Source organism: Neofelis nebulosa, chromosome 6 (genome assembly GCF_028018385.1).
Source record: "Neofelis nebulosa isolate mNeoNeb1 chromosome 6, mNeoNeb1.pri, whole genome shotgun sequence".
Taxonomy (NCBI): domain Eukaryota; kingdom Metazoa; phylum Chordata; class Mammalia; order Carnivora; family Felidae; genus Neofelis; species Neofelis nebulosa.
This window is the reverse complement of record NC_080787.1, coordinates 155,934,367-155,957,162: the sequence shown is the minus strand read 5'-3', so window position 1 is coordinate 155,957,162 and position 22,796 is coordinate 155,934,367. Positions and strand designations below refer to the sequence as shown.

Here is a 22,796-nt window from a genome sequence, read left to right as displayed (position 1 = left end):
GTTACAGGTTTTGTAAGAATTACAGGCAATGTATCTGGGAACCAGGAAGTGCTCAATTTATGGAACATAAATACATGTTTCGTGACCAACCTTAAATTTTCAGGTAGTTCTTCCATTAAAACTGCAACATACAATGAAATGTTGACTGAAACAAACAACAAGCAAGCAAGCACACACTGAAATGGTTTCAGGCAATTATATCTAAAATACAAACTTTACCAGTATGGTCACATGAATCTTACAAGGTATCATTTATAACATCAATCTAACACTTTTATAAACAGCATTTATTGTACAGAGTACTCCAAAGGAAGAAATATATGTACAGCCATTTGTTTTCCTTAATACATCTATTCTGTCCTGCAATACTGAAAAGGCGGAATGTGTCTGGCACAAAAATAACCCCTAGGAGTCACGAATTAGAAAAACAACGCTTTTAAAAAAGATTTTTACTTTTCTGGTAGAAATATAAAAACTGGTTTATGGGGAAGAAATTAAAAGAAAAAGTCCAATCAACTGCAGAGGTGGCTTTAACATTTGAAGTTCTGTACCTCAAACCAGCTTGTCAACAGCAGTATGTGTTTAAAATCTAAATATAAATAAACAGGCAGCACAACTCAAACAGCAGCACGGTACGAGCAACTTACATAATGCTGCAGTGTTCTCTGTGCAGAAGACCACTTCCCAGCATCGCCACGAGGAGTGCACGCCGGAGAGCTTCACCTGGTGCTGCAACCCACAGAACGCCCATCTTCTCACCAAACTGGGACCCTCCACAACACCAGCATTTAAATGTACCAAAACTGATTTGTTTTTAAAAAAAAGAACAAGTGGGTGCAGAGGCAGGAGTACATTAACAGCCATTATGTCGTCTTCCTGAAACCCTTTAGAATAGGGTAGATATTTTCAAATGCTTCGTAAATTTCTGCTCTGACTTTAGCACCTGTGAAGACAAGTCAGAGAAGAGAGGAGTCTGAAATAGCTGTTCTTAACATGTTTAAAAGGTAAAATTACTTTAAAACCACAAGGACAATTCTCTCCATTCCCAGTTAGACTGACAGATGCGGACATTAGAACACTAATGAGGGAATCCCTTGATACAACCCTGTTTTTGTTTTTAAAGTACTATTTTCTTAAAATGGCTTTTTAAGCCACAAAACAGTGCCCTAGATGACTCCAGCCTCCTGCCCTGCAGTCCACCACATGTGACCAGTGTTATTCCCTGCACCAGCTCGTGACCTGAGCAGCTCGTGACCCAAGCAGTGCAGAAGGAATGACCAAGTCTTATTCTCCCACTTGCTGCCTTTAAGCAAGCTCTTCTAAACTTCCCTCTGTTGTCTCCAAACGACACAGATGAATCTCAAAGCTTTACAGGGGGATTTCCAGCTTAAAATGCCATCTCTTAAGCAATGTAATGGCCATCTTCCCTGCTCTCACCCCCCTGGTGGGTATGTTTCCCATCAGAGTGCTAGGGTGACGAGAAGAAAGGGGCAAAGGTGTCTTCACCACTCGCCAGCCAACTGAAATTACTTCTCAGCACTGAGACAATGCTGTTCTTGAAACTCTGGCAAACCTCTGGATACTACTTCCTGTTACAACTTACCTGTTAAAACAACTTTTCCAGAAACAAAAATAAGAAGAACAATTCTGGGTTTGATCATTCTGTAGATTAAACCAGGAAATAACTCTGGCTCGTAACTAGGAGGAAAATGACAAAAACAGTTTAGAAATTAAAAGCTGTCCATGCTTCAGGTAAAATGAGGACCTGCGCAGGGAAAATACTGACTAAACGGCAAATTCACTGCGAGGCCAACCCACAGGAAAGAGAACTTAAGGCCAGTGAGGGCGACCCGTCATGGGCACTTGAAGACCAACGAACTCTATTTCTGATGAGCCTGGATTTTCTGATGTCGTAGCAGCCTCATGCTCCCAGTTCAGACAGACTGAAAACAGTAACGATGTGTGTGGTTAACCTACTGGGAAATGCAGGACAGGCTTCTCTGAGGAAGAGACACTTGGATGGATATCTGAAGTGCCAGTGGGAGTTTCCTAGGTGAAAAGTATAACAAGAAGGTGCCAAGTATAAAACTTGGGCCAAGAGCCCTGGTCCAAGAAGGGCAGGGCAAGTCTAAGCGGTGCTGGGAGCAGAGAGGCTGGAGAAGTGGGCAGTGGCCTTGTAGGTGGCAGGGAAAGTAAGAGGAAATAATAATCATTTCACTCAAGTTTATACTTTACTGGTACAGCTCATATAATGTTCACTAGAGAAATTCAAACAACTGGGGACAAAAGTTGACATAACAGGTTGTGGATTTAATTCATGCATTTAAAATGCATTTATTGAGCAATAAAATAACAGGGAGCCAATTTCATCCCAGTCAAGGGGAGTTGTGGATGTCAATAAGTGAAATGGGAGGTAGGAGAATGGTGAGAAAAATGTATTTTCCAAGACAGAAAGAAGAAACTTCAACATTCAATACATCTATCAGTACATCCCCTGTTCTTACATACTGACTGTTCTGCGTATGTTTTATCATGAATAATGTTTACACAGATTATATAAGTGAATTGTTGCCAAAGGCAATCACAATACATTTCAGACTCACCTACTAAATTGTTGGTGGGTCAGCACGAGGCCTTCTAACCTTATAGGGAATTTCACATCACAGCTCCCCACCATATTCTGAATCTTGAAGTCCAAGAACTTTGCTGGGAAACCTAATTTCTGTACAACTCTGGCATATTTTCTTGCTGCTAGTCGGGACTGCTCTTCACTAGGGAGAAGAAAAAGTGAGATAGTCATAGTCAAAGCCAGCTAAAATAAAATTTTATTCGAAATTCAAAATTACTGAATTCAAAATTCAATTCATCAGACCACTGATATGCCCAGATTTTACAGATGTGGAACATCTCATCATCACCATGATCATTACGATTACTGTATTTTAGCCTACAAATTCCTAAGGTGAAAATTAACAATTTCATTTTAATAGGAAAATATTAATGAGATTTATACTTAGATAATGCATACTCTAATTGTATCTTCTTTTATATTAAATCTCTCTTTATCCATTCCTATAACTCATCTGTTGGATAAAACTATGGCTTAGTAATGTACGGCCTATGTAAGAAAAGCAAAATAAAAGCAATAATGCTATCATAAGCAAAAGACTCTCAAGTGCAAGGGTTAGGGATAACAAAAATTAAACATACATACTTGCAATGCTTTTTTTTTCTTGAGGAAAATAAATTTATTTGTGGATTCCTATCTTGATAAAATAATCATGCAACTAGATACCCACTATTCAGTGTGTAGCAAATGGATAAAGACAGCTAAACGGTGAATGAATAGCATGTCTGGGAAAGAAAAAAACACCCAGCATTTATTGATAAGCCAGAAACTTTTGATGACCCATCCAGGAAAAAACAAGCAAGACTCCAAAATGAAGACTTATGTGGAAGCCAGGGAGAGACCCACACCTTGCCTTCTGAAAAAGGCAACACAGGAGATCAGGAACCACTGTGCCCACACCAATGGCCTTCCCCTCATTAAAGACAACTTCAGGGGCACGTGGGTGGCTCAGTGGGTTAAGCGTCCGACTTCAGCTCAGGTCATGATCTCGCTGTTTCACAAGTCCGAGCCCCACTTCCGGCTCTGTGCTGACAGCTTGGAGCCTGGAACCTGCTTCCGATTCTGTGTCTCCCTAGCTCTCTGCCCCTCCCCCACTTGCACTGTTTCGCTCTCTCAAAACTAAACAAACATTAAAAAAAAAAAAAAAAAGACAACTTCAAAGTTCAGAATAAGCAAAAACATCTGCAGCCCTCTTGGTGTGTAGACAACTCCAAGTCATATTAATTTTTACTTTAAGAGCTTAATTTACTTCACTTATTCAAGCTCTATGAAGCTGATGCCACTAATCTTCCTCCAACCTTCGCCTTCTACCAATTACGTGGACTCTGTAAGACAAGGTTTACAGCCAAGGCCCCAAAGCACTAACCTTCACAGACAGGATCACTTCAAACAGACGCAGAATATAGGCAATAGCATTTATGAAAGGGGTAGACATCTTAAGACCTGAATAAACCCTAACTCCCATGATGAAGCCTATTTACAACAAGGAGCAGCAGGCATCTATGACCAACACACGTGGTCTGTCCCACTGCCAGTACCAAGCAGATCTATACACTCTCACACCATCTGCTCGGAAATTTTGTGATTCATCACCAATTTGTTTTCACTTGGGGATGAATTTGTGTTATACATAAAATTTGTTACATAAAGGGATTCTTAGTAACAGCTTGGATGTTACATTTTATCAAAGACACATAAAATGCAACTGAGTAACCATGGTAACGTACAACCAGGAGAATAAATTCCTTAAACCTACCTCTTGGCTCCTGTGCACACCATTTTCCCAGAACTGAATATTAGTGCAGTGGTTCGGGGCTCTCTTATTCTCATGATAACAGCAGCAAACCGCTAAAATGGTCAGAGACAATTGTTAATGAGGTCACGCCAGACTGACTTCCTTTAGGAGAGTAAGACAATGAACGTCACGACTGGTAAAATGGAGAGTTCTCAAAATCCCTGGCACATGTTCCTATACGTGGGTCTCTTACATCACCGGGCAGCACGCACGCTTTTCTTTGCACAGGGGGCAGAATACAGTGACTACTGAGTACGTTGAACCAAGATCTGTGTATTCTTCCACACCATTGCAACAACAACTAATATTTGCAAAAAATTTTACTTTAATTACATCCTTAATAAATATCAGTGCCTCTGTTTCTACCTTATATTTGCCAGCTTCTAGAACTGTTAACTTACTGATTTTTTTTTTGGCAAATCGATTGATAAACCTTTTCTACCTCCAGAGGGAGTAAATCAAATTACAAACATATCAATATGTAGTGGAGTGACCTTCTGTTTCCAACTAGCTTTTAGAAACAGTATTAAAGTATCAACACATAAAATTGCAAATTGAGAAAAAAATCAAACTTTTTATTTTTAATTTCGACTTTTTAACAATGTTTTTACTGCTAACATCGTAACTCAAGGGGAACATATTTCAGCTGTGGGTTGAATGAATGGCCTCCATTACTAGTTTACATGATAAAAAGCAAAAAATTACTTGCAAATAACTCTAAAATTTTAATATCTGATGATTACATAAGAAATATTCATGTATTTCTAATCAGGATAGCTCTTTAACAAATTAGATTCCTTTTGCAATTTTATTTTTAAAACTGCTCTGTCTTCCTGCAGATTTTACCACCATGCAAAAATTCAAGCACTACATTCTAGTTTGTACAAGTCCCAGAAAAGCCTAACCTTGCATTTCCTAAATTCCCTCTACTGATTTTATTGATCAAATAATATCATTTCATTAGAGACTATAACACTGTAGAATTATGTATTCAAAGTAAATAAAATAATAGATAAAAGATTAATTATTATAATGCTACATACACCCTGTATACTGGCTTACCACAGTGCATAAATGGTTACTTCCAGATCTTAGCTACCTTGGGATTTTAGAAAAATACTTTAAAAATGTCTAATATTTACATAATTTCTTAAGATAAAGATAAAAACCTGGCCAATAAACAGTTTTTATTTAGCCTTTACTTTCATTTTTATATGCTATATAAGAGCCATTCTATTACTTGGTGGAAGGACAAATGGAGATATACATGTTTATTTTACCACTTTAAACGATTAAAAAAAGGGACATAAGACGTGTACCGATGAACAGACAGCAAGACATTTCTTGGTTATCTACCTGCTAGTTTTCCTTATGTCCGTAGGACACACCATTGAATTGCTCTGGCTGAAGATAACTAATAGAAATGGTTGAGACTATAGGAGGCACAACAGATAATAAATATACACTTCATCTTCTTATTAAGGAAATTGTTACAGTTTATCACAAATTCAACCTTACAAATTCAGGTTTGTGTGTTAACCTTCAAAAATTCAACATTAGATATGTACTGTCTAACTTAATATGCTGATATATTACATTTCAAAGTCAAAGGTAAAATGCTTTAAATGATGAAAGAAGTTCAACAGTTCTGGCTTTTCCGTTTTCTTTCTTAAATTCTCACTCTAAATAAAATAAAATTAAAAAAAAAAAAAAGAACTGTTTTTACATTGAAGTATCTTTGTGGTTTCCCCAATGGCTACTGGGCAACCATAAAGATTTATTCTTACTGTAAAAAGAAAGGGTTCTAAAATAATTAGCCATATTTGATGTCCTCCAAATTTTAATTAGCTCAACCAAGCAGACCAGAAAGTCTTAATAACTAAAGGAGTCATTTTCTTTCTTAGACAGTTATTACAGCGACTTTAATTTGGACATTTCTACCTAGGCTACATCTTTCTCACTTGTATATAAAAGACAGAGATTTAGAAACTTGCTCCAAGACCATCACTTAACTTTTTTCTCAATGTACAGCTAACATATATTTATCCAACTTACCTGGTTCAGCTGACAAACATACCCCTACACTTCTACAAAATTATTTTGTCTGCTTTCTACGTAACTCTTAAATACTACTCCAACCTACACCCAACTACTTTACTTCCCTTTCCTTAAAAAAACGTATTTTAGTAAACTATGAAAACAAATCTAAACCTACTTCATTCTGTTTTGTTCTGATGATACATCCTAGAATAAGTCATTCAATAACGACTCATATATTTAAAATAATCAAGGTATATTTTACATTGATATTTTTACATTGATACAGCATAACTTTTAAATGTTGTTATAAGATATATTCTGTTACAAAAGCTCATTCTACTAAAACAGTTATCTTACTAGAGGTTCAGGAGTAAATATTAACATTCAATAAGATTTGGGTTTATGTTATTAGGACAATAAGAGTTGTCTATTTTCTTTGGTTATCTCCAATTAAAACATTAAAAATAAATTAATGACTTATTAGAGAAATCAGACTTCTGAAGGAAATATCAATTGTAAGATTATAGCCTACTCTAAGGAAAATGGCTTCTCTAACTCATGCAGTTCTTACTAGGGTTAGCTGCCAATGACGACACAATGATATATATAGTTTTTCTGGTTGAGGAGGGAGGCAGAAACTTGGTCATTGTCTTTCTCTGTTTTATTTAAATATCTCAAAATAGTTGGGTGTCAAAGTCATCCTCAAGTCTTAATACTTATGCATATGCACACACACAAAAAGCCACACTACAAAAAAAAAAAAAAAAAGACAAATACGTACATTGATTCAAATTTTACAAAAATATTGGGGATATTCAACTTGAGAAGTTCAAAACGCTGCTGAGAAATGCCATATCTTCAATTCTCACATAATAGAGGGCAAGGCTCTGAACTCCGTCTTAGATTTGACTGAGTGCCCAAAGTTTAGATACACCGTTTAATAGTATGTACATAGTTCTCCTGTTGACTGAAGTTTTCCTTTGTTAAAAGGCAAGTGCTAAAACAGTCCAAGTTTCCAAAAAGAGTTTTATTTTTCTTGGCCTACAATCCTAGCCTTAATGACAGGGTGTTACACCCCAAAATCTCTGCAAATTCTCACCCTATGACACTGTTCCTGAAAGATGCATGAAAACTGGCCTGGCTCCCACTAACTGTCCCAACCTTGATATATCCTGGTCTTGTCAAAAACAGGTTTCCCCTGCTACTGAAAAGTAGAGTGTTCCTGTGAAACCTTTCATAAACCCAAATGGAGTAAAGTGAGGAACAATCACCATTTTGTAAAAGCAGAAATTCTCTTCAGATTTCTTTCCGTTGGCAAAAACAGGCACTAATGTAGGTCTTTAATGAAAGCAAAGTGACTTAATGCAAACTTTTGGATAGCATAGGAAACCTGTCCTGGTCAAACCAATGTCAGTCGTATACACAGTCACATGCCCCATTATGGGTAAGCCACATTTCTAAAGAAAACATCACCACACACATCTCTAGGTGATGTACAGGCAGCTGACAGAAACATGAAAGCGATTTTCAGTGAAAGTCAGCTTCAAACTGCGTAGAAAAAAGCATTTGAGACTCTAACTGAAATACCATTCTCAAGCACCAGGATTAGACACATGGATAACTTCCCCAGTTTGCATGTACTCAGAATCCAACTGGGCATGGGTTCTGCTTGAAGATTGACCCCGAATCTGCTAGAAGACCTCCTCCAGAAAGTGGTGACTCCTGAAAATACAGCTTCCTCCCAAGAGCTTGGAATCAAGGATAGGACAACACACTTGGTATATATACTGCCTGTTCTTTCTCACTTCTTCCCCTTGTGTTTAATCATTTTGTGCTGTTGACAAAATGTGGTACAAGAATATGATTTCACCCAGTGTATGAGATCTCTACCCTGACCAGGAGTTCCCAAACTAAAACAGAAGTTTCTGGATTGTGGCTCAAACAACAAATGCTTTATCATAACTTCACTGGTTAAAACAGAGCCAGATAATAAAAGTGTCCTCTATTTATTGGCCAGCCAAGTAGTTTTGGCACAATTGTTAACAAATGGGATAAATACTTGGGGGGCGCAGGGAGGCACAGAACAGAACAATCAATAAGTTGAGAAAAAAGACTTTCCGTTCCTAAAATTGACCAAGCTGATTCTTGGGAAGTTAATCCTTCTGGTTAGGTGTAAGCAAACTAAAAAATACTGGATGTATGAAGTGAATTTCACTTATTTCTTATGATTATTTCTCCACTGTCTAACATCCAGGTAAGCTTACATGCTGCCACTTGGACACTATTTCAAGATGACATTCAAATAATGACACCACATAAGAAAAGGAGTCAAACCCGCATGGGCAACCTAGACTGGGAGTTTCACCAAAGGGGGAGCAAGGGACATCAGTAAAGGATATGGCGGTAATCTGGAAAAACTGAGAGGCACAAACAGACACTGACACAGATAGCCTGTCAAATAGAATACTCAGATTCTCAAGTATGTCCTTCTGCCTTCTCTTTTTTTCTTATAGAAAATCTTATTTTTCCTTTGTTAAACGAAACCAGTTTAATAGCGGTTCCCCATGTATGAAAGTAAACAGCACGCTAATAGATTCTCCCACTTTAGGGGAACTGTCTTCTACAGGGCCCTACCCAAGAGCTCTTCTTCAATCCGATCATCTCCACTCAGAGGCCTGGTCTGTCTAGTCCTTGAAGAATGTCCATCCGTTTGTGAATGCAAATATTTACTATTTTTTTAAAAAACAACTTATCTACCAATGCAGAGACAAAAGCCTTACCATGTACTCAGGCTGCTTATGTTAACGTAAAAAGTATCATAGGTATTTTTACCCCATAATGTTTTTATTATAAAGTTTAAAAGTTATACATAGAAAAATATAATAAACTCCCTATACTTATTACCCAACCCTGACAATTATTAACTTCTGGCCTATCTTGTTTCACCCATGTGCCCTTCCCCAATTCTCTAATTGTTTTATTTTCAAGTAAATTCCAGACAGCGTATCATTCCATTCCATATGGTTTCCAAAACATAAATGAAATCATACCACATATTTTGTTTTTTAATGTCACAGGATCCCCATCACAATGGGTAAATAAATTTAGTACTTTATCTTGTAGACTGCTGTGATTCTAGGGTCTCTCAATAAAAAACAATACACAATTTTCTTTAATTCCTCATTTTGTTGGTATCAACAAACCTAAGCATAACACGTTTTGGTCTAGGGAACTTTAACAACAAATTCCTGTATTATTATAGTTTGAAATACATTGTAATTGCTCTGACCTTGGGATTATATTCAGCATTTCGGGCACGAAGTGCAATGGTCTTTAGGTCAAGCTTACAGCCAAGATTCACCGTAGATACAATATTTCTGCAAGAAATTTGAAAAGAAAGCATGATCATTTAACTTTTACAGGATGAAGTGTTAGATAATTATCTAGAAATCTGATTCTTTTACTAGAACAATGTAATTAGGTCAGTTTAAATTTTAATCCAAAAAATTTTACATTGGGGCACCTGGGTGGCTCAGTCAGTTGAGCGTCCGGCTTCAGCTCAGGTCATGATCTCACGGTTCGTGAGTTCGAGCCCTGCGTCGGGCTCTGTGCTGACAGCTCAGAGCCTGGAGCCTGTTTCGGATTCTGTGTCTCCCTCTCTCTCTGCTCCTCCCCCGCTCATGCTCTGTCTCTCTTTCTCCCTCTCTCTCCCTCCCTCTCTCTCTCAAAAATAAATATACATTAAGAAGTTTTTTAAGTAAAAATAAATAAAAATTAAAATTAAAAAAAATTTACATTGTTGACATTTATTATGTTTACCACACACCATGGTGAGCATTTTACATGGGTTGCCCCACTTAATACTTACAATGCACTATGAAGTAATAACTATTAATATTCACATTTTCAGATGCAGAAGCTGAGGCTTAAATGGCATGGTTGCTCCAGATAAAATGGGATCCTTGCTCCAGATAAACACGGCTCCTAAGTGGTAGCCAGGCTTTGAGTCCATCTATCTGTAGAGCCATGCCTTAGCCTTCTGAATGAAGCTCTTATTTGCCCTTTGAATGACACTAATTGCCCATAAACCATCATGCACGGGCATGGGACATCACTGTCGTATGAATGCCGATTCCAGATTGCAAATACATTCTCCAGCTGTTTCCAGCTCATTGCTGCTTTTGGTTCCTGTCCTGTCAAAATGCAACAGTTTGAAAACTTGATGGCTCACAACTGGGTTGGATAAGAGGATAGCTGTGTTTTTTTCTCTTTTAACTTTTTTTTAATGTTTATTTACTTTTGAGACAGAGACAGAGCATGAACAGGGGAGGGGCAGAGAGAGAGAGAGACACAGAATCTGAAGCAGGTTCCAGGCTCTGAGCTGTCAGCACAGAGCCCAACATGGGGCTCAAACTCACAAACTATGAGATCATGACCTGAGCTGAAGTCGGACGCCAGACCGACTGAGCCACACAGGTGCCCCAAGCTGTGTTCTTTAATAGACAATTTTAAGGCCAGTTGGAATAATCAACCCAAGGGGTGCCTGCATGGTTCAGTCAGTTGAGTGTCTGACTCTTGATTTTGGCTCAGGTCATGGTCTCACGGTACGTGAGATCGAGTGCAGCATGGAGCCTGTTTGGGATTCTCTCTCACTCAATAAACAAATGAGCATTAGAAAAAAAAAAAAAAAAAGATCAACCCAATGAATGTTTTCATTTCTACCTCACCTATTTCCTTCCAATTAATTTTATATACACACCTGCCTTTAGCATTTCTCTACTTAAGAAATAATCAAGTTGTGGTACATCTACCACAAATTTAGTCACATATTTGCTACATGTATTTTCTTCTTCTTAAGCAACAGTGCATAAGGGTTCAAATTTCTCCATATCCCCAACACTTGTTATACTATTTTTGATAATAGCCATCCTAATGGGTATGAGGTGGTCTCATTGTAGTTTTGACTTATATTTACATAATGTTTAGTGACGTTGAGCATCCTTTCATGTGCTTCTTGGCTATTTGTGTATTTTCTTTGGCAAAATGTCTCTTCAAGTCCTTTGCCCATTTTTGGAATCAGGCTCTTTGGTTTTCATTGTTGAGTTTTAGCAGTTCTCTAAGTCTCCAGATAATAATCCTTTATGGGATGCATTTTCTCCCTTCCTGTTGGTTGCATTTTTACTCTGTGAACACTGTCTTTTGGTATACAAGTTTTCTTTTTAAAAAAAATTTTTACAAGTTTTAAAATTGTCATGTAGTCTACTTTATGTTTTTTCTGTTGTTACCCATGCCTTTGTGTCACATCTGAGAAAACATTGTGAAGTCCAATGTCACAAAGCTTTTGTCCTATGTTTTCTTCACCGAGTTTTATTGTTTTAGGTCTTACACTTAGGTCTTTGATCTATTTTAAGTTAGTTTTTTATTTGGTGTTAGCTAAGGGTCCAACTTCATTCTTTTGCATGTGGATATCCAGTTGTCCCAGCACCATTAGTTGAAAACACTATCTTTTCTCCATTGAACAGTCTTGGGACCCTTGACAAGTATCATTTGACCATATATGCAAGGGTTATTTCTGGGCTCTCTATCCTACTGCATTGGTCTATATGTCTGTGTTTATGCCAATACCACAGTTTTGATTGCTGAAACTTCGCAGTAAGTTCTGAAATTAGGAAGTGAGAGCCCTCTGGTTTGCTCTTCCTTTTCAGGATTGTTTTTGGCCATTCAAAGTTCCTTAGGATTCCATTTGAATTTTAGCATGATTTTTTCTACTTCTGCAAAAAATATCATTGGGATTTTGATAGGGATTGCACTGCACCTATAGATCATTTTGGGCAATATTAAAATTTTAACAATATTAAATCTTCTAATCCATGAACCTGAGATGTGCTTCCACTTTTCATGTCTTTTTTAAAAGTTCTTTCAGCAATGTTTTATAGTTCTCATCATACGTCTTTCACATCCTTGGTTAATTCCTAAGTGCAGCAAAACCTTGGTTTGAGAGCATAATTCAATCCAGAAACATCCTTGTAATCCAAAGCACTTGTATATCAAAGCAAATTTCAAGAACCATTGGCTAGGTTGTGATCATGTGACATTCAGCATCACGTGCTACTCGTATTGCAAGACACTGCTCATTTGTCAAGTTAAAATTTATTAGAAATGTTTGCTCATCTTGCAAAACATGCAGAGAACAAGTCACCCACAATTCAAGGTTTTAGTGTATTTTATCCTTTTTGATCTTGTTAATAGAATTGTTTTTGTAATTTGCTTTTCAAAAAAAATTTTTAATGTTTATTTTTAAGAGACATAGAGTGTGAGCAGGGAAAGGGCATAGAGAGAGAGGGAGACACAGAATCCAAAGTGGGCTCCAGGCTCTAAGCTGTCAGCACAGAGCCCAACACTGGGTTCGAACCCACGAATCGTGAGATCACGATCTGAGCTGAAGTCGGGCACTTAACCGACTGAGCTACCCAAGGATGACTGAGCTACCCAGGGACACCTGTAATTTCCTTTTCATATTGTTCACTGTCTATATACAGAAATGCAACTGATTTTCAAGTGTTAACTTTGTATCCTGCTACTTTGCTAAATAAACTCATTATAGCTGACAGGTTTTTTTGTGGACTCATTACGATTTTCTACATATAAGATCATAACATCTGCCAACAGATAATTTTATCTCTTCCTTTCTACTCTAGATACCCTTTATTTGTCTTGCTCTGGTACTATGTCGAGTAGAAATGGAGAAAGAGTGGGGTGCCTGGGTGCCTCAGCCAGTTGAGCATCCGACTTCAGCTTAGGTCATGATCTCACAGTTTGTGGGTTCGAGCCCCGCATCGGGATCTGTGCTGACAGCTCAGAGCATGGAGCCTGCTTCAGATTCTGTCTCCTTCTCTCTCTGGCCCTCCCCAATGTGTGCTCTGTCTCTGTCTCTCTCAAAAATAAATAAATGTAAAGAAAAAAGAAAAAAAAAAAAGAAAGAGATGGAGAAAGAGGTTGTCCCTGCCTTGTTCCTGATCATAGAGGAAAAGCATTAAGTCTTTCAGTGTTAAGTATTAGGTTTGCTATGGTTTTCTAAATATGGCTTTTACTATGTTAAGGCAGTTTCCATCTTTTCCTATTTTGTTGAGTGTTCTTACCATGAAAGGGTGTTGAATTTTGTCCATTCTTTTTCTGCATCAATTGAGGTATCAGTTTTCTTTTCATTTTATTGTTATGGTATATTACAGTGGTTGATTTTTTAAGGTTATTTACTTTGGGGGGGGTGGAGAGAGAGAGAGCGAGCATCAGCAGGGAAGGAGCAGAGAGAGGAAGAGAGAGGATCCCAAGAAGGGTCCATGCTGTCAACACAGAGCCCAATGAGGGGCTCGAACTCACAGTGAAATCATGACCTGAGTCAAATTTGAATTGAATGCTTAACTGACTGAGCTACCCAGGCGCCCCCAATGGTTGATTTTTGTATGTTGATCTACCCTTTCATTCTAAGAATAAATCCCACTTGGTCATGGTGAATAATCTTACACCATGCTGCTTAATGATGTTTCCTAGTATTTTTTTGAAGATTTTTGTATCAATGATCAATGGGGATACTGGTCTGTAGGCTTTTTAGTGTCTTTGGCTTTCGTGTCAGCATACTGCTGGCCTCACTGAATGAGTTAAAAAATGTTCCCTCAATTTTTTAGAAAAGTCTGAGAAGGACTGGTATTAGTTCTTTAAATGTCTGGTAGAGTTCACCGAAGCCATTTGGTCCAGGGATTTTCTTGGCTCTGCCACCTCCCCAGAATTCTTCTTAAAAATGTATGATTTTCTTTAAGTTTACTAATTTAAATAATCTATACACCCAACATGGGGCTCAAACTCACAACCCCAAGATCAAGAGTCGCATGCTCTTCCAACTGAGCCAGCCAAGCGCCCCTTAAAAATGTGTTCTTATATATTTTCACTGATTATCTATCCCAAGTCTTCATAAGCTTGTAGGATTTAGAGGCCACTGAATTCCCAACCTACCAGGGTTCTTAATGGATATGGAAACTCAGTAACGTGTCTGACTAGATGCTTTGTGGAATACCAGAAGGGTTAAGGTGCCAAGATGAAACACACACCCCATCACAACTGGTTATAACTTATGATTTAAACAAGAGGTAAAAACTTAAATGGCCATAAAAGCCAGACAAGCAAGCAAGACACCAGGGAATGTTGCTGACAAACGTGAACTAACAAGGGATTATCTCTCTAAAGTATTAAAATGAAAATCATCTGATTTTTAAAATCACATCAGATCAAAATCTGAGGCAAGATTTGGATAACAGGATCTACGATGAAATATTACTTAGTGACAAAAATGACCAGCGATGGCTGGTGAAGTAATTATTGCAAATGACCCTTCACTTTGGCCATGCTTCCTGAAAGCAAAAGCTACGTACTTCACACTGATAGATACAAGAGAACATTTGTATATTTTTCAGGACTTTTTTCCTACCTCCACCCTGCGTCCAATTCTGATACACATAGGACCCATTTCATTTGTACAGGAAAATCCACTGAGGGCAAGAACAGACATTCTCAGCTTGTGGAAAGGACACAGCTCTCCAAAGAGTTATATGCAGCCCTTATAATAACCAATGAAGACAAACAAGGACCATTGTGAACTGAGTAACTAATCTTCCCTTCCCAAAGAAAACATCAAAGGGAAAGAGACCGTGTAAGTGTAAGGCTTGATTCAGCACATCAGCTGCAGGGAAACGTCTACAGCAATTTGATAGCCCGGCCCAAGGACATGAACGCGAGCTACCCAATCTACCCAATATGCGGCGATGTCATGAGAGCCTTTTACTAAGGGGACTGACTCACTGAGGCAACTTCGCATCCTTTCTCCTGTGGGACACAGAGATGACCACTAGTGCCACCCCCTCAACAACTCAATCCACCTGAAACAAAGAAGAGCAGCACCCGCCGCGAGGGGCCCTTCTGGGTGGAGGGAAAGACACAAAGTACTCACTGCAGCTGCGGCACGATCCCAGAGCTCTCAGAGGCTGGAGTGGCGGGCGTAATGGGGGTCATGGGGGTCATGGGGGAGGGATACAGGGGAGTGGTGCCCGGCAGGGGCGCAGTGGTAAGAGTCTGTGAGTGGAAGAGCTGCGGTGTCTGGCCCGAGGCCGCCTGCGTCGCCTGCTGGGATGCGGACTGCTGAACGGCCGCCACTGCCTGCTGCTGCTGCTGCTGCTGCTGCTGCTGCGCCTGCTGCTGCTGCTGCTGCTGCTGCTGCGCCTGCTGCTGCTGCTGCTGCTGCTGCTGCTGCTGCTGCCTCTGCTGCTCCTCCAAGATGGACAGACTGTTGGTGCTCTGAATAGGCTGTGGAGTCAGTCCTGTGCCATAAGGCATCATCGGACTGAAGATGGGGATTCCAGGAGTCATGGCGCCCTGTGGAAGGTCAGGAGGACAGTAAGTCAGGCCAGCTGGTATTGTTTCCAGCACTTGTCCGGTAGAAGAGGAGGTGAGATGTACAAAGACAGATGCTTTCCGAATATAAACGGAGTCATGATGCATAATAGAAAGGCACTTGCTGTCCTTACACACATCCCTTTCTTCTCCACCATTGCACAGTAGGTAAGAGCCTGGTATTTAGAATTATACCCAGGTGTGAAATCCAACCCTGCCACTTATTACGTGTGAACACTCAAGGAAGTTGCGTAACCGTTCAGGCACACCAACAGGATAACGATGTTCTAATACTGCTGGAAAGTATAAAGGCCATAATTGGAGCGACTGCCCATGCTTTTAAACTATTATCCTGGCATACTACCCGGGTAGTTCCCCATTTCACTCGCAAGGTATCTGTCCAAGTTTGGCTAATAAATGATATAGTTACCCCAGAGATGCCACTGAACCCATTCAACGCGATGACAGGCACGCAGAAGGTACTGAAGTGTTAGCAACAATAATGACAATTATTAGAATACCATTCAAAAACGTGGATCATTTGCTCTCCAAAAAGTTTATATCGTGCTCGCTTCGGCAGCACATATACAAAATGTTTATATCAAGAAAATCCAATGCATCTATCAGAATAATATCAATTTATTTTTCTGAATGCTTCTTAACTTCCAGATACTGTCACATTTATTAATTTAATTTAATAATTAATATATTTATTAATATATAATTTATGATATAATTAATTTATCTCATAACAGCCCTCTGGGAAAGGAAAAACTCGACGTTCTTCCCACATTAAGGACAAGAAAACTGACCCCAGGAGAAACTAAAGGACTTCCCCAAGACCACAGGTCTCACCAGCAGAGAAGCCACAATGACAGCCAAGTTTTTCTGGGAGCCAGTCTAATGCCCTCACCCAGCACCAACTCTACAGAGCCCACAGAGCCTGCAGAGTTTGCAGTGACTTTGTGAACCTCTTCAAAGTATACCTAGTATTTCTGCATCACAAGGAATCCATAGTTTTCGTCAGATGCTCAAATGCGTGCAAAATCCAAAAAGGAGCCACGATCCTCTCCCACTTCCACCACTTTATTTGGCAGAAAGCATAAACCAAAATTGTCTAAGGTTTATGTTAAATTGTTTCATCAACATAGTGGCAGAAAGAGTATGAGAGGAGGAGGGTCAAACATACACCGCAGCCCTAATAGTATAGGTACGATCATACTGCGTTGATCACTCACATCTGTAAAATACTGGCTAGAAAAAATTCAGGTTATGTGACTTTAAAAAGAGTGAGGTTTTGAAAGGTCTGCCTTTCTTTATGTCACGTATACAAATGAAGTCAAAATGGATCACAGGCACACATGTAAAAGCTAAAACTTTATCAGAAAGAGAAAATCCTTAAGACTTTGGGTTAACCAAGATTTCTTAGGACACAGAAGCACTGACACTGAAATAAAATTGATAAATGGACTTCAGAGAAAAATTAAGACCTTCTACTCTTTGAAAGATATCATTAAGAAATTAAAAGTAAGCCACACCACGACTGAGAGAAAATATCTACAATACCTACATCTCAGAAAGGACCTGTATCCAGAATACACGAAGAACAATTACAATTCAATAAAAGAAAAACAAATAAGCCAGTTAAAAAAATGGGCGAAAGATGTGAAGGACATTCTACAAATGAAAATAATGCAGTTGGCCAATAAGCATTGACAGGATGCTCAAGATTGTTAGTCATCAGGACAATGCAAATTAAAATCACAAAGAAACAGCACGAAGCAACCACTAGAATGGCTAAAAGTCAGAGTGTCAGTGAGGATGTAGAGCAAGCGGAAATCTCACGTTGCTGCTGGTGGACCTAGAGTATGGTTCGGCAGTTTCTTATAAAGTGAAGCACACACTTACCACAGACCTAGCAATCCCACTCATAAGTATTTACCCAAGAGAGACAGAAACAGTTTACACAAAGCCTGTTCACAAATGTTTACAGCAACTTTATCCATAATAGCCCCAACCTGAAAACACCCACAATGTCAGCAACTAGAGAGCAGATACACAAGATGTGGTACATCCATACAGTCGAGTACTACTCGGCAATAAAAAGGAATCTGCTGATATACAGATGTTATATTGGGCAACGAAGAGAGATACACAAAAAAAGCACATACTGGTATGGTTCCATTTGTATGACTTTCTAGGCTAAGCAAAACTATCTATCTTTAGCTCTCGATCAGCAGAGCAGTTGTATACACACAGGTGTAGACAATTATCAAAACACACCTAAAGTGGGTGTTCTTATCATGAGTTAATTTTTTAAAAGTAGATGTTATTTGGAACCTTAAACATAAAAAAGAAATGCTAAAAACAGAAAATAACTTGGCAAAAGTTACTTTCAAAATCAAAGGCCCAACAGTCACATGGAATACTTTCATAAACATTTATCAAAAGATTAAGATTTACAGACAAATACATATTTTAACTTCCAAATAAACTCCTCAAATTTAACACTATCAAGACTACTCAAAGCCTAATACAATGTTTCAACAAAGTAAGAGGCTTAAAATCAGATAAATCAATTTCAACGACAGATGGTTAAATTCCCTTCCTTTGTTTTTCTACTGCCTCTAACAGTGTAGACTCTGTCCCATCTACACCCTCCCTCCAGTTGTATTACCTGAGGGGAGGCCAGGCCCTGAGCATAAGGTGGCAGGCTGTTGTTCTGATCCATGATGTTCACTTTCTTCTTGGTAAATTAAACACCTTTGGACTGGAACTCGCCTCGGCATTCAGTCTCTTCCTAAAGCATCCCCAGTACACACTTCTTAGCAATTTCCTCAACTGCTTGCGTTGTCTTCGTGCACACCAAGAAACGGTAACGCCACTTTGAAAAAAGTTTGAGGTTTAATGTAAGAATACAAGCTGTACAGTCTTTTATGAACCAGTTTCATAATTACACAAAAAACTAGAAAAAAGCAATGAAGCTATTTTGGAATATACTTTTTTAACCTTATAATGCTGAAATCCTATTCCCTCCCATGTTTATTGTGACCGCATGCAAAACTGCCACTAGAACAAAAAGTGTTTTATTACATGTTTAATTTAAATGCTCTTAGAATGTTCAGCGGTGCTTGGGTGGCTCAGTCCGACTTCAGCTCAGGTCAGGATCTCACAGTTCAGGAATTCAAGCCCCACATGGGGCTCTGTGCTGACAGCTCAGAGCCTGGAGCCTGCTTCGGAATCTATGACTCCCTCTCTCTCTGCCCCTCCCCCGCCCACACTCTTGTCTCTCGAAAAATAAACATTAAAAACTTAGTTTTTGATACTTAGAATGTTCAAAAATAAGGTGTCATAATCAATATTTAAAAACTTTTGGGAAATCGAGGCGCCTGAGTGGCTCAGTCGGTTAAGCGGCCAACTTTGGCTCAAGTCATGATCTCAAGGCTTGTGGGTTTGAGCCCCGAGTTGGGCTCTGTGCTGATACCTTGGAGCCTGGAGCCTGCTTCAGATTCTGTGTGTGTGTCTCTCTCTCTGTACCTCCCCCGCTCACACTCTATGTCTCTCTCTCCAATAAATAAACACTAAAACAAACAAACAAAGAAACAAAAAAAACTTTTGGGAAAAAACACTCAGAGAAAACACATTCCTAAGGAAACTGTCAAATCAGAGTAGAAACATTTATTTTTTTATGTTTATTTTTGAAAGAGAAAGAGACAGAGCGGGGGGGGGGGGGGGGGGGGGTGGCAGAGAGAGAGGAAGACACAGAATCTGAAGCAGGCTCCAGGCTCTGTCAGCACAGAGCCCGATGAGAGGCTCAAACTCACCAACGACGAGATCATGACCTGAGCTGAAATCAGACACTCAACCGACTGAGCCACCCAGATGCCCCTGAGTAGAAAAATGTATTAAGCCCTGTGTACAGAGTGCTATTGGGCCAAGTTGAGGTTTTTAAATATTCCAGTCAGTTTTATATCCTCCACAATGTCTTAGGTGTTAATTTCAATAAACAGTGAATTGGATCCAACATACTGTAATGTGATATTTATTGATCTACTAAGTTATTTATTTTTTTAAAAATACTGCTTCATTTATTTTTTAAAAAATACTGCTTCTTGCCTTGTTTTATTCTTTTTTAAGTTTATGTATTTATTGGGGGGCGGGGGGTGAGGGATGGCAGAGGGAGAGAATCCCAAGCAGCTTCTGCACCATCAGCACAGAGCCAAACATGGGGCTCAAACCCACAAACCATGAGATCACGACCTGAGCCAAAGTTGGACACTTAACTGACTGAGCCATCCAGGTGCCCCAATCTAACTGAATACAACACTGTGATAGAAGATGTACAGACACAAAAATAAATAAAACATGTTTTTATACATGCAATAATTTGACCTCTTTAGAACACATAAATACAAACTACGCCTCTACCTAGCTTTCCTTAACACATTATTTCTTTACTGGCTACACATTTTTTATTTCTTTTAGAAAAAGAATCAAGTGACTACTGAAAGACCTTTTGTTGAGTTTAGTTCAGGTGGCTCCTTACCTTGATTAGAGTTGCTTTGAGAACTAGAGTCAAACAGTACTGGCTCATTAACATATCAAGAACAGCATCTAGTTATCACTTAGTAAGCCCAAGATAAATGTTAGCTATTAGTAGATTTCAGTTTAAACATTAAAATCTAAGAAGATATTGGCACATATAGAACTTGCTGGTCTGAAAGTTACAAATTATATACCAAAGACACACACGAGCTTCAAACATGTACTGGTACAAAGTAAGCACTCAAGTATTTGTTGAATGAATGAAAGAATCAATCACTTTGACAGGACAAAGGACCAAAGACTATATATATCCTACATACTCATCACTGAAAAAGGGGGGGAAAAAAAAACAAAAAACTCTGGTTCAGAAAATGTCAGATATAATAAAATTCTATTTTTTAAATTGTTATCCTATAATAACAATAGAAGTGATGCAAATATGAAGAGGAAATAGTCATTAGCATCAAAGAGTTCCATGTGAAGGGTATACAAATAATTACTCCAAAACTTAAGTGCTGTAACAGAGGTGTACTATGCCAAGTTCCTGGAGTGCAGAATCTCGCCAATGTCTTAGCACCATGCCTGGCATACAGTAGGTCATCAAGAACAAATGCACACATGCTGTGGATGATAAGACATAGCAACTGCCAAGTGTCCTGAAGGGGAATGTGTTCACAAAGCATGATCACTGGACTTGGGTCTAGCAAGGTAAGCAGGAATTTACAAATCAGCACTGCAGGCAAAAGACCAAGCACAAGGAGACAAAGGCTGCAAAAGCATGCAATATGCAAGCAACAAGCTCTGGAGAGGAGGTAGCAAATGTAAGTGGGGTCACACTGTCTACCAGTTTTACATATCACATAGGCAAAAGAGCAGGGACAAGATTTTGAAGTGCAGCATGAGTAGGTCTACTTTGGCAAGTGTGGATGAATTCAAAGAGATAAAACCAGAGGCTGGAAGTTCACCTTAAGGCAGTCACTGCTATGGTTAAGGCAAGAAATAATGAGAGCAGGATTTCAAGCACTCATAGACATGACAAGAGCTTTCTCCAAAACTGGTGGCTCCTGACCCCTTAGTGCAAACTCAGAGTCTACATAAGAAATCTGCAGCACTAGGTCCGGGCCGATGTTACGATTGTTCAGGTCATCCCTCATTCCCAGTGATGGCACCGACCATTTTTACTCACCTGTGCCATTAAAACCACAGTTATTACTTCTAACTTAATCCTACTTAGTTACTACTATCGTTAGCTATTACTTATAACTTATCCTATAATACTAACTTATCCTTTGAAAAGAAAGTTGTTTGCAGAGTGTGTTCATATTTTGGAAATTGAAGCATCAAATCTGATCTTTTTAAAAGGCAATCACAGATAAGGGAAAAGAATCAGTTAATTTTGCATTGCCCCCCAGTGTCTGCATAAACCACTCAAGCATATTATTTCTCACACAGAAGCCTACCTAGAATTTTAAATTAGAAAAGCACACGGCCTGGGGCCTAGACAGCTAGGCCTTGTAAACCAAGCGCTGTGTATTTACAGCTTACGCTCTATCGTGCCGGAAATCTCTAGCCTCTGACAAAACGTTAAAGTCTCAAGCACAACTTTATAACAAAGCCATTCCTGCTCATAGCAAAAAAAGGAGGACAAAGGCCAGGTTGAATCTGCCCTCCAACATCAACGAGGAGAAAAGGATGGCAGGACAGGAACTCCGGGTCTTGGATGTGCCGGACTGTTGTGTCCCGGGCACTCCCGGAGCCCTGCACCCGAACTCGCACGATGAAAGCCGTTGTTAAAGCACAGCAGATGAGGGCACCGGGCGGGACAGGCGGCCGGGGTGGGTGGGCGGCCGGTACAGGCCGGAGCGGCGTCGGCACGAGCGGGGAGGAGCGGCCCCCGCGCGGCCTGCGTGCCCACTCAGCGTCTCCCTCACTATCGCCCCAGGGCCTCGCTGCAGTGGTCGCCTCTGCACCAATCCTCAGAGAAGAGGAAAAGCTAAAGGGGCTGTTACCTGGAGTCCCTGCAGAGACCACTGCGGGGCCGCGAAAACGAAGTTAAGCCACAGGCGGCCCAGGCGCCCGCCACGGCGACCCTTCCCGACCCTACTAAACTTCGGCGCGCGTTGATAATGTCACTTCCGCCAGTTCTTCCATCCTAGGCTTCAGCCAATTGTCCAACTAGAGTGGCGGCCATGGGAAGTGTGGGCACTCCGTCACTTCCGCTGTTTCCGGAACAGTTCCGCTGGGTATTTGGCTTAAGGGAAAGAAGGGGCGGGCTGAGCTCCCCAGGAGTTCTAGGGGGTGAGCCGCCGGACCAGAACGTTTTCTGATTGGTCCTTGCCGAGGGGAGGC

The 22,796-nt window shown here is 39.7% G+C and overlaps 1 protein-coding gene across 2 annotated transcripts; it reads right to left on the bottom strand.

Annotated features, from left to right (window-relative positions):
- Window positions 1-182: 182 nt before the first annotated feature.
- Window positions 183-22,601, bottom strand: TBP (TATA-box binding protein). Of its 2 annotated transcripts, none has more exons than XM_058735970.1 (8): window positions 22,457-22,601; window positions 18,580-18,786; window positions 15,463-15,884; window positions 9,754-9,841; window positions 4,386-4,477; window positions 2,604-2,771; window positions 1,604-1,698; window positions 183-943 (listed from the first exon to the last, which is right to left on the bottom strand). In XM_058735970.1, exons 2-8 carry the CDS (start codon window positions 18,631-18,633, stop codon window positions 864-866), a joined length of 999 nt encoding a protein of 332 aa, XP_058591953.1. In that variant the 5' UTR covers window positions 18,634-18,786; window positions 22,457-22,601; the 3' UTR covers window positions 183-863. The 2 variants fall into 2 exon arrangements, with proteins under 2 accessions (XP_058591953.1, XP_058591954.1); XM_058735971.1 differs by lacking the exon at window positions 22,457-22,601 and adding an exon at window positions 21,908-22,307.
- Window positions 22,602-22,796: the final 195 nt, after the last annotated feature.